The sequence below is a fragment of the Manis pentadactyla genome, chromosome 3 (genome assembly GCF_030020395.1).
Source record: "Manis pentadactyla isolate mManPen7 chromosome 3, mManPen7.hap1, whole genome shotgun sequence".
NCBI classification, from domain to species: Eukaryota; Metazoa; Chordata; class Mammalia; order Pholidota; family Manidae; genus Manis; species Manis pentadactyla.
In genome coordinates, this window is record NC_080021.1 from 70,823,384 (window position 1) to 70,836,331 (window position 12,948).

General features: G+C 39.0%; 1 protein-coding gene across 3 annotated transcripts in view; it reads left to right on the forward strand.

Moving 5' to 3' along the window:
- Positions 1–12,948, forward strand: part of UBXN2B (UBX domain protein 2B) — an 85,718-nt gene that overhangs the window by 26,377 nt on the left and 46,393 nt on the right. For all 3 annotated transcript variants that reach the window (XR_008996295.1, XR_008996296.1, XM_036886256.2), the window contains one exon: positions 7,516–7,653. Coding sequence is in view for 1 of the 3 variants with exons in the window: in XM_036886256.2 (XP_036742151.2) it covers positions 7,516–7,653 (138 nt within the window). In the remaining 2 variants the exon portion in view is untranslated. The remainder of the gene's footprint in view (positions 1–7,515; positions 7,654–12,948) is intronic.

Here is a 12,948-nt window from a genome sequence, read left to right on the forward strand (position 1 = left end):
TGAGTGAAATCATTTGGTATTTCTCTTTCTCTGCTTGGCTTGTTTCACTGAGCTTAATACCCTCCAGCTCCATCCATGTTGCTGCAAATGGTTGGATTTGCCCTTTTCTTATGGCTGAGTAGTATTCCATTGTGTATATGTACCACATCTTCTTTATCCATTCATCTATAGATGGACATTTAGGTTGCTTCCAATTCTTGGCTATTGTAAATAGTGCTGCGATATACATAGGGGTACATTGGTCTTTCTCATACTTGATTGCTGCATTCTTAGGGTAAATTCCTAGGAGTGCAATTCCTGGGTCAAATGGTAAGTCTGTTTTGAGCATTTTGATGTACCTCCATACTGCTTTCCACAATGGTTGAACAAGTTTACATTCCCACCAGCAGTGTAGGAGGGTTCCCCTTTCTCCACAGCCTCGCCAACATTTGTTGTTGTTTGTCTTTTGGATGGCAGCCATCCTTACTGGTGTGAGGTGATACCTCATTGTAGTTTTAATTTGCATTTCTCTGATAACTAGCGATGTGGAGCATCTTTTCATGTGTCTGTTGGCCATCTGTATTTCTTTTTTGGAGAACCGTCTGTTCAGTTCCTTTGCCCATTTTTTAATTGGGTTATTTTTTGTTTGTTTGTTGAGGCGTGTGAGCTCTTTATATATTCTGGACGTTAAGCCTTTATCGGATGTGTCATTTTCAAATATATTCTCCCATACTGTAGGGTTCCTTTTTGTTCTATTGATGGTGTCTTTTGCTGTACAGAAGCTTTTCAGCTTAATATAGTCCCACTTGTTCATTTTTGCTGTTGTTTTCCTTGCCCGGGGAGATATGTTCAAGAAGAGGTCACTCATGTTTATGTCTAAGAGGTTTTTGCCTATGTTTTCTTCCAAGGGTTTAATGGTTTCATGGCTTACATTCAGGTCTTTGATCCATTTTGAGTTTACTTTTGTATATGGGGTTAGACAATGGTCCAGTTTCATTCTCCTACATGTAGCTGTCCAGTTTTGCCAGCACCATCTGTTGAAGAGACTGTCATTTCGCCATTGTATGTCCATGGCTCCTTTATCAAATATTAATTGACCATATATGTCTGAGTTAATGTCTGGATTGTCTAGTCTGTTCCATTGGTCTGTGGCTCTGTTCTTGTGCCAGTACCAAATTGTCTTGATTACTATGGCTTTATAATAGAGCTTGAAGTTGGGGAGTGAGATCCCCCCTACTTTATTCTTCTTTCTCAGGATTGCTTTGGCTATGCGCGGTCTTTGGTTTTTCCATATGAATTTTTGAATTATTTGTTCCAGTTCATTGAAGAATGTTGCTGGTAGTTTCATAGGGATTGCATCAAATCTGTATATTGCTTTGGGCAGGATGGCCATTTTGACGATATTAATTCTTCCTAGCCATGAGCATGGGATGTGTTTCCATCTGTTAGTGTCCCCTTTAATTTCTTTTAAGAGTGACTTGTAGTTTTCAGAATATAAGTCTTTCACTTCTTTGGTTACGTTTATTCCTAGGTATTTTATTTTTTTTGATGCAATTGTGAATGGAGTTGTTTTCCTGATTTCTCTTTCTGTTGGTTCATTGTTGGTATATAGGAAAGCCACAGATTTCTGTGTGTTGATTTTGTATCCTGCAACTTTGCTGTATTCCGATATCAGTTCTAGTAGTTCTGGGGTGGAGTCTCTAGGGTTTTTTATGTACAGTATCATGTCATCTGCAAATAGTGACAGTTTAACTTCTTCTTTGCCAATCTGGATTCCTTGTACTTTTTTGTTTTGTCTGATTGCCGTGGCTAGGACCTCCAGTACTATGTTAAATAACAGTGGGGAGAGTGGGCATCCCTGTCTAGTTCCCGATCTCAGCGGAAATGCTTTCAGCTTCTCGCTGTTCAATATAATGTTGGCTGTGGGTCTTTCATAGATGGCCTTTATTATGTTGAGGTACTTGTCCTCTATTCCCATTTTGCTGAGAGTTTTTATCATGAATGGATGTTGAACTTTGTCAAATGCTTTTTCAGCATCTATGGAGATGATCATGTGGTTTTTGTCTTTCTTTTTGTTGATGTGGTGGATGATATTGATGGACTTTCGAATGTTGTGACATCCTTGCATCCCTGGGATGAATCCCACTTAGTCATGGTGTACGATGGTTTTGATGTATTTTTGAATTCGGTTTGCTAAAATTTTGTTGAGTATTTTTGCGTCTACGTTCATCAGGGATATTGGCCTGTAGTTTTCTTTTTTGGTGGTGTCTTTGCCTGGTTTTGGTATTAGGGTGATGTTAGCTTCATAGAATGAGTTTGGGAGTATACCCTCCTCTTCTATTTCTTGGAAAACTTTAAGGAGAATGGGTATTATGTCTTCCCTGTATGTCTGATAAAATTCCGAGGTAAATCCATCTGGCCCAGGGGTTTTGTTCTTTGGTAGTTTTTTGATTACCACTTCAATTTCGTTGCTGGTAATTGGTCTGTTTAGATTTTCTGTTTCTTTCTGGGTCAGTCTTGGAAGGTTGTATTTTTCTAGGAAGTTGTCCATTTCTCCTAGGTTTCCCAGCTTGTTAGCATATAGGTTTTCATAGTAGTCTCTAATAATTCTTTGTATTTCTGCGGGGTCGGTCGTGATTTTTCCTTTCTCGTTTCTGATGCTGTTGATTTGTGTTGACTCTCTTTTCCTCTTAATAAGTCTGGCTAGAGGCTTATCTATTTTGTTTATTTTCTCGAAGAACCAGCTCTTGGTTTCATTGATTTTTGCTATTGTTTTATTCTTCTCAATTTTATTTATTTCTTCTCTGATCTTTATTATGTCCCTCCTCTGCTGACCTTAGGCCTCATTTGTTCTTCTTTTTCCTATTTCGATAATTGTGACATTAGACCGTTCATTTGGGATTGCTCTTCCTTTTTTAAATATGCTTGGATTGCTATATACTTTCCACTTAAGACTGCTTTAGCTGTGTCCCACAGAAGTTGGTGCTTAGTGTTGTTGTTGTCATTTGTTTCCATATATTGCTGGATCTCCATTTTGATTTGGTCATTGATCCATTGATTATTTAGGAGCGTGTTGTTTAGCCTCCATGTGTTTGTGAGCCTTTTTGCTTTCTTTGAACAGCTTATTTCTAGTTTAATGCCTTTGTGGTCTGAAAAGTTGGTTGGTAGGGTTTCAATCTTTTGGAATTTACTGAGGCTCTTTTTGTGTCCTAGTATGTGGTCTATTCTGGAGAATGTTCCATGTGCACTTGAGAAGAATGTGTATCCTGTTGCTTTTGGATGTAGAGTTCTATAGATGTCTATTAGGTCTATCTGTTCTAGTGTGTTGTTCAGTGCCTCTGTGTCCTTACTTATTTTCTGTCTCGTGGATCTGTCCTTTGGAGTGAGTGGTGTGTTCAAGTCTCCTAGAATGAATGCATTGCATTCTATTTCCTCCTTTAGTTCTGTTAATATTTGTTTCAGGTATGTTGGTGTTCCTGTTTTGGGTGCATATATATTTATAATGGTTATATCCTCTTGATGGACTGAGCCCTTTATCATTATGTAATTTCCTTCTTTGTCTTTTGTTACTTTCTTTATTTGGAAGTCTGTTTTGTCTGATACCAGAATTGCAACACCTGCTTTCTTCTCTCTGTTGTTTGCTTGAAATATCTTTTTCCATCCCTTGACTTTAAGTCTGTGCACGTCTTTGGGTTTGAGGTGAGTCTCTTGTAAGCAGCATATGGATGGATCTTGCTTTTTTATCCATTCTATTACTCTGTGTCTTTTGATTGGTGCATTCAGTCCATTAACATTTAGGGTGATTATTGAAAGGTATGAATTTATTGCCATTGCAGGCTTTAAGTTTGTGGTTACCAAAGGTTTAGGGTTAGCGTCTTTACTATCTTACTGTCTAACTTAACTCGCTTGTTGAGCTCTTATGAACACAGTCTGATGATTCTTTATTTCTCTCCCTTCTTATTCCTCCTCCTCCCTTCTTCTTATGTTGGGTGTTTTGTTGTGTGCTCTTTTTAGGAGTGCTCCCATCTAGAGCAGTCCCTGTAGGATGCCCTGTAGAGGTGGTTTGTGGGAGGCAAATTCCCTCAACTTTTGCTTGTCTGGGAATTGTTTAATCCCTCCTTCATATTTAAATGATATTCGTGCTGGATACAGTAGTCTTGGTTCGAGGCCCTTCTGTTTCATTGAATTAAGTATATCATGCCATTCTCTTCTGGCGTGTAGGGTTTCTGTTGAGAAGTCTGATGATAGCCTGATGGGTTTTCCTTTGTAGGTAACCTTTTTTTTCTCTCTGGCTGCCTGTAATACTTTGTCCTTGTCTTTGATCTTTGCCATTTTAATTATTATGTGTCTTGGTGTTGCCCTCCTTGGATCCCTTGTCATGGGAGTTCTGTGTACCTCTGTGGTCTGAGAGGCCATTTCTTCCCCTAGTTTGGGGAAGTTTTCAGCAATTATTTCTTCAAAGACATTTTCTATCCCCTTTTCTCTCTCTACTTCTTCTGGAATACCTATAATTCTTATATTGTTCCTTTTCGTTTGGTCACTCAGCTCTCTTAAAATTCTTTCATTCCTGGAGATCCTTTTATCTCTCTCTGCATCAGCTTCTCTGCGTTCCTGTTCTCTGTTTTCTAGTCCATTAATGGTCTCTTGCATCTCGTCCATTCTGTTTTGAAGTCCTTCCAGAGCTTGTTTTATTTCTGAATTCTCCTTCCTTAGTTCTTGCATATTTCTCTGCAAGTCCATCAGCATGGTTATGACTTTTGTTTTGAATTCTTTTTCAGGAAGACTGGCTAAATCTATCTCCCCAGATTCCTTCTCAGGGGAAGATGTAGCAGATGCCGAAGCTGTCTGGGTTAGTCTTGTCTGGATCATATTTTTTTGCCTTTTCATGTTGACAGGTGCTATTGACTGTCAGCTGGGAGGGCCAAAATTTTCATTTGCTACTGGCCTTTCTTTACTGGGACAACTGCGACCCCTAGTGGCTTGTGTTGGGTAATTGCGTGTAGAGTGGGTCTTTGTGTCTTGCCTGGCCGGAAGGGAGAAATTTCCCTTTCTGTGGGCGGAATTTGTCTCAGGCTGCTTCTCTGCTTTCGCAGCGCCCGGTGGGGTAATGGATGGGGGGCTGCTTGACTGTTTACCTCCGTGAGGGGTCTCAGAGCTATTGCCCAGGGGGTTAGTGCACCCAGTTTTCCCTGTAATTTCCAGCTGCTGTACTGTGACCTGGGTTGTTTCCGTCAAGCTGTTAAGTCCCTGTCCCTTTAAGACTTTCAAAAAGCCCCCGCTTTTCTTTGTCACAGGGGCATCAGCTTCGGCACCTGCTCAGAGGTCTTACTCCCTGTTCCCCCAGTATCCAGGGCCCCCTGGGCACGTACTGTGTCTGCACTCTGGCTCGGATGGCTGGGGCTGGGTGTTCGGCAGTCCTGGGCTCGGTCTCCCTCCCGCTCTGCCTGCTCTTCTCCCGCCGGGAGCTGGGGGGAGGGGCGCTCGGGTCCCGCAGGGCCGGGGCTTGTATCTTACCCTTTTCACCAGTCGCTGGGTTCTCGCTGGTGTAGCTGCAGTCTGGCCACTGTCCTGCGTCTTCTGGTCTCTCTTTACGGCTAGTTGTGTTTGTTGTATTTTCAAAAGTATATATGTTTTTGGGAGGAGATTCCCACTGTCCTACTCACGCCGCCATGTTGGCTCCACCTCTAGAAATCTTTTTAAGTGGCATTACTGCTGGCAGAAGATTTCAAAAGGTTAGTTGACGTTATAATTTTTAAAAGTAAACCAGATATATAGTTCTCTGACCCTTCTAGAGAATGTCATAACTCACCATCCCTTCTTGCCAAAGGAAGAGGAATCAAGTGACTTAGCTATAATTATAAAAGCTTTTCTGCCTTATGTTTTCACTAGCTGACAGTGATCATTTCTAAGTAGAAATACAACTAAAGCCATATGGCTGGTGATGAACTGGGAGATGTAAATAGCAGTGAAGGGCCTGGAGTAGGATATTTTACTACATCCAGAAATTGAAGGCAAGGTTTTTCCATATGATGAAATTTGTCCAACGAGAGTGGTTGACATAGAGTGGAGATAGAACTCACTGGAGTTGTGGTGGTCAAGGAACTCTAAAGGAAGGGTACTTTAGAACATTAATTGGCGTGAATTTTTAATCTGAAGTTTACAAAGATAATGTCAGAATACCAGAAAAAAAAAAAACAAGTAATGCATAAGCGGTATGGTGAAGTCATGGAGAAAGGCTGAAAGCTGTTCTAGGAAGCAGTATATGGCGGTGCTAATTAAAAGGATACAATAATTTAAGTCTGTGTTGTGCATTTGAAAACCTGTGGAGTCACTGGGAAGAGCTGGGTAGGGGAAGTGTCTGCTATGTGAAGATCAGCAGTACTGTTGAAATCAATGTTTTTTTCAAGATGGTGGAAGAAATGAACACACTGATGATGGTTATACCATCATATACATCAAAAGGAATTTGAAATTATATAAAAATAATTCATAAGCTTTGTAGGCTAATGTTCATTCACAGTGTATGAAAAGATTTTTAAAATTTGAGCTACATCATTTCCTCAAGTACAATTATGATCAAGAACAGTTTTAGGAAAGATTCCTTGAAAAAAAGATTGATGTCAGATAGGGGCTATCAACCATATAATCAATCATTTTGCAACAAGTATTTTGTAACACCATCTTCACTATCCTCAGACAACTCACAGATAATATAATTTATCTATTCATATCATTTTCAAAAAGATATAAAAATTATTTTAAATATGTTGAAGAAATAAGTTTATCATGAAATTATACATATTTCAATTTATAAATGCCCAGGTATGATCACACCAGAAGATGTAATGAAGTAGTCAGAGAGTTTGTACCTACATGCAATCTAGCATTTCTCCTGCAAATGCAACAAACATAAAAACAGAATAATGAGGTATGTAAAGTTGGCCACTTAATTACTATACATGGCATTGTAGTCAAAGACTTGGTAAAGTTCCAAACAAAACAAAGTATAATCTTTCCTTAGTTTATATGGTAGGTGCATTCCTGGAAATTACCAAATATGTTAATAGAATAATGCCTCCTGCCCCTCCCAAAAAAAGATTTTGCATATGTGTAAGGCACAGCCTAAGCCTTAAGTTTTAGGCTCAGACATTACCAACAGTGTTGTCATCCTTATGAATCTCTAGCAGGACATTCAATGGTTCTTTGGCACAGAAGACAAGCCTCCTTTGTGCAGAATGAATCCCCCATGACAGAGTATCTCATATCTCTGGTCCTGACTCTGAACGAGGGCAGGACTCATGAATCACACAACAATCAAAACACACAAGTTTCAAAACTTCCCCCAGAGAGTTTAGAAATAAATATCTGCATTAACTGTTATGTCCTCAGGCGCTTTCTAGTGCTGCATTAGGTTTAAATTGCTGTCTTACAATTGGCTCTCTAAATGGCAGAAGCACTCCAAGATCACTATGACAACAAAACAACCTCTATGTTGAGAATCAAAGAGTTAACTAAAGCTTGTTTCCTTTTTAAAAGAGAGATTCCCCTGGAGCTTCAGCGACTGGTTCATGGTGGCCAAGTGAATTTGGATATGGAAGATCATCAGGATCAAGAATATATAAGACCCAGATTGAGGTTCAAGGCTTTTAGTGGAGAAGGACAAAAACTTGGAAGGTAAAATCCTAAAATGAGGAAAATGCTTATTTGTGTTAAACATGAATTTTCTTTGAGAAGAAAAAAAACAATTACCTAGAAAGTAGAGCCTGAAATATGAACTAGGAAGATGTTACCGATGGAATTAGATATGCAAATCTGGTGACAATATTAGTAGCTAATATGTAGATAACAGTTACCACAATCCCAGCCCTCTAAAGGCTTTAAACGTACATTAACTCACTTAATTTTCACAATAACCTTACAGTCTTCTGATGTTCTCCTGTTGTTACTCCATTTGCAGATGCAGTACCTTGCCCAAGGTGGTTGAGCTAAGAAGTAGGTAGCATGTAGGATTCAAATCAGGCACTCTGGCTCCAGAGTCTGTGCTCTTTACCACTGCCATCCTGTGTCTTTCTGGTGACATGAGTTCCAAAGGGGAAATTGAAAAGGGTGTTGATTAGATAAATGATGGATGTCTTAGATCACAGCTCTAAGCATGCATGTCTGTGATAAGTACTTGTTAAGCTCTTGCAGCAAGACTAGTGTGCTTAAGTTGGTTGTTTTCATTGTACTTTAAGCAGCCAAACTCGTCAAGTTTTGAAAGCACAGTATGTAAAACACATATGAAACCTGGGCTCTGATTATAGGAGAGAGAAGGAATTGCCTCTGAGACATTTCCAAAGAACCCCTTGGACTTTGCTGACTGTAATTTAGGAACCAAGGTGCATGGTATATGAATAGACTCCTTTATAATAGCCATGACTTAACAGAATCTTCATAAATCTTTGTAAAATACATTGGTGAAAGTTACCCTCCATTTGTCCACATATTACTTCCTGTGAAATTGTGGCACTGGCCGTTTACCCAGCCTACCCTCATGTTCCTTTCACGTGATTTCTTCCTTTCCAGGTTCTTTTCGGTTGCCATGTGCACACTGGTTCTTCATTCCCCTCTCATTTCTCAAAACAGGAAAGAATTTGGTATCAGTTCTTTACGATTGTCTTTTATATCTCTAGTCTCCCTGTGTTTCCTTTTCTCCTGATAGAGACTGATTTCTGAGGTATGTAGAGAATTTAGCAACATGTGTTAACCTGGCTTTTCTTAGGACCCAAATCCTTCAGTGCTGATTCACAGGTTTACTTGGAACTTTTCTCCATCATCTGTCTTTACTACAAATACAGGTCAGACTTCTCTTGAATTTTTCTTTGTTCCCTCCTTTTGCTTTTACAACTATGACCCCCAGATATATTTAAATATTTTCTAGCACTTCTCATTTTTTGTTTAATGTATATATTGAGATTAATTTTTAATTAGAACACAGAATACCCAGACATTTCTTTGCTTCATACATATTCTTTCTCTATTATTTAAATTTGTGACCGGGAATTAATGTCAGTATGCACATCTTTGTTAGGAGAAGTACAGTGAATCTAGAATTGAAATTAAAGAAGGTAGCATAAAGATAAGATAGCTGAAAAGGGCCAATGATTATAATTGGCAATTTCAACTCATGAAAATAAGGATATTATCTCATTATCTTACAAAGGCCAGCCTTTTCCCTTTTCAGGTGAATAGCTAGAGAAAATGACCAAAAAAAAAAGGAAAATGATGAAGATAATTGGTGATAATGCTATGTTAATCATTACCATATTGGTGAGGGTATTTGACTATAGAAAACAGAATCCACTTGCTAGTTTAAATTGTAAGGGGTTCATTACAGAGCCATCAATAGTTTATAGAATTTCTGGAAGAGACAGCAAACCAACTTTCACTTAGTCAGGAGAAACAGAACTTGCTAGAGAGAGCATCTTCTGAACCCCCATCGAGTTGCTTAGTTGTTCAGTCCCATGAAGCTCAGAGCCAGACACTAGATCATTCCATCATGACTGCTCTAGGAGTATCAAATGCCTCCAACACCTTGGTAACCAGAAGAGCTGCATAACTTCCACTTCACATTGCTTCTTTCACCACATAAGTATGTATTTGTTTGCTTGGTGGGAGAGGGTGGGATCATATAAAATCCTAGTTGCAAGGTAGTCTGAGTAATGTAGTAATGTACAATTTTCAGCTTCAAATGTATAGGAAACTTACACTAGGAGATCAGCATGGTGTTGTGAGCCTATATAATGCACACAAATCCAAATGTTAAATAGTTGAATATATATAAGAAAGTGAAGGGTTACATAGAACATTTAGAAGGCTTTTACATTAAGATATATTAAAATATTAAAGTTCTAACAGTTAACCTTTATCCAGAAAGTAATTTTCTAAAATGGCTCATTTCCCAAGAGTTCTAGACAACTATTTACCAAACAGAGAAATAATTAAAAAGAAGCAAACAAGACAGAAATGGCAGTCTAATTGCAAAAAGAATATTACACAGATGGAAAACTTAATTTTTTATTGTGATATACAGATAATTATGGGATAAACCTGAAAGCAATAAAAATATTACCCAGTACCCTCACACAATATAATAGGAGCAAGTAAATCATAATTGTAAAACTGCAAATTTACTGTGGTAGAACAAACTGTATTATTGAATAAAAATGAGCTTGATGAGCTAGGGTAGAGCCCAACAAATAAAAGACCCAGAAAATCACAGAATCATTTTTGATAGGCAGGGCTAACAAGTCAGCATTCACTGTAGATAAATGAACTGCCAAGTATGAGGGTAAAAGTCATGATTTGAAGTAAATCTCTCTGCTTAAGAACAATCCTAAGGGAATCTTACTGCCTTTTTGTCATATGTTGTGCAGTCCAAAAAGATTGCATTTGCCACTCACCTATTCTATGCCCCACACCCAAGCTTTGACTTCATCTTGGCCCATGGACCGTTGAGGCCTTTCTTTGAAGTCTAACAGCCCCTTCCTACCTTCCTTTCCGTCACTGTCTTAGCCCTGCAGGTGCATCCCCCTTACCTTCTGTGCAGCCATTGGGTTTGTCTGTGCATGCAGTGCGGTGCTGCTGGGGCTGTTCACACACCCCAGCTGGGGGGCTGGCTGCACCTACCCTCCTGCAGGGCTCGTCCCGGACGTTCCTGCTTTCCTTAGGCCCCTGCTGTCCCATTCCTCACTCTTAGCAGATGAGTTTGCTTCCAGCTTCACTGTGAATAGAGTCTGACAAGAGTGAACTTTCTTAATATAGTCCCTTTAAGCCTCTAAGTTTATCAAAGTCCATCCTTACCTCCCTCTTTTACATTTGAAAATGGTTTCTCCTGCTGTCTGAGGGAATCACTCCACTTACAGTCTACATACTTTCCTCCAGTTTGCCTAGAAAGCTTGTTTTATTAGTTTACTTTCCTCTTTTCCTTTTTTAAAATTTGCTTTTTAATGTAATACTTGAAACATTCAAACAGTATATTAAAAATGTCACTATGTTTTGATCAATTGAAAAGGAGAAAGTTTTAAGTAGCAAACTGGTGAGACTTTGAAAGCTAAATATTAACATTAATGTAGTTTTTTTAATGGTTTTATATACCACACTAACCAGTTTGCTCATTACCTATCTCTGTGGCTCTGAGCATATCTTTCAGTCTCTATTACTCCATCTTCCTTTTGTATAAAATAACGTGGTTGGCCTTCCTTAGCCTCCCCAGTCCTCAAATGTTACTATTCCATATAGTTTCATTTTGACATATGCACATCTTACAAGGAGAGGCATGAACAGGCTTTCCTTACCTGGTTTCCCAGCCCTGTACTCTGGTTTATGCTGGAGAAGAAGCTTACCTTGTCAGAATCTGTTTTAAACTGAGAGCACTAAAGTGCAGAAGCAGCAATATGAGGCGACTCTGGGAAGGACCCCAGAATGAACCTTGGTGTTCTCACCTGGCACTAGGGAGAGTAGGGGAGACTTTGCCATCTAGCTGTTGTTAGGATAGCCTGGACACTGAATGGCCAACGTTTAGGCAGTGCCAACTGTAAAGGCACTCTTTGAAGTGCTTCTATGTCCTAAACAATTTAACCTTTACAGCAGCGCTGCTGTTGTCTCTGTTGTACAAATGAGGAAATGGGCACACAGAGGTTAAGTGACTTGCCCAGGGCCACACATCTAATGAGTGGCAGTCAGGCTCCTGACTCCATGCCGTTGCTCACCATGCAGCACTGCCTCCTCACACCATGATTGGAAGGAAGTAAATGCAGTAGAGGCGGGACGGTGGTGTGATCATGGTAACAATAAGGTAGTACCTGCTTATCGGGGAGCCAGAGGTAGAAGGTAGAGTCTCTTTGCATTCACTGTCTTGTGTCCCATCTTACTGGTTTTTGTCTCTCTCCCTTTGTAAGGGACACTGGACTATTGGCATAGTAAACCAACTTGGCCATGCAACTATTTAAGCCCAAATGTGAAAGAAAATTCCTTAATAATACCTGATCAGTGATTGCAAAATCATCATTTTCTTTTCATCTTTGTATCATGTATATTCTGAAATCAGTTCTGAAATACATGTCAGGAAATAGCTAAAGAAAGAGGAAGTGTTAGCAGTAAGTACCAGTTAATTTTGCTACTTTACCATATATTCCAAGAAACTTCTTGGGTAGTAAGAGTCTTGATGAGCTAGGTTTACACTAGACAAAAGCTCAGATGCTTATAGGACTTTCCTTACTAATAAATATATATTTCTCTTATTTTTTCAAAAGAAAATAAATTAGAGGAAGCCATCTAAATCTTAGAGTCTGAGAGAATAAACATCAAGACTGTCAAAGAAGCCTTTAAGATGACTGAGAGAAGACTAAGATTTGATGTCTTATGAATTAAAGAATTTGGCTGAATTTGTTTCAGTTTCTTAACAAAAAGAACACTCTATTTTTGACATTCCTGTTTGGCTTACAATGATGAGTCATCCTGCCAGCTTTAGGAAGCAGGAGGAAAGCAATGCCAGGGGTCACCGGTGATTAAAATCCAATGGTAAGATGTCCTATCAAATAGGCTCCACTATAAATTCATCACTGTACAAAAAGTTTCATTCCTCACTAACACACACTTAGGAGTTACTTCTCTTTTGTAAAGCAGTAACTACTTAAATCATTTGTTTTTAAATATTAATTAAGTTTAAATTAATAATTTAGTGGTGATAATATGCAAAAAAGTAGCTGGCACCTATTGAAATCCTGTTGTAGACACCATAGTAAGGACTGAGTGGTGTTACGTATCTATGTAACATAGTGTTATTTCCCCCAATTTTATGAGCAATAGAACCGAGAGTCAAAGAGTGTACTTATTCAGGTTTACACAATGAACGTAGCTGGGACTTGAAACCAAGTCTGACCGTGTCTTAGTCATTCTTTCACAAATAACCCAAAGTTGCTCAGATTT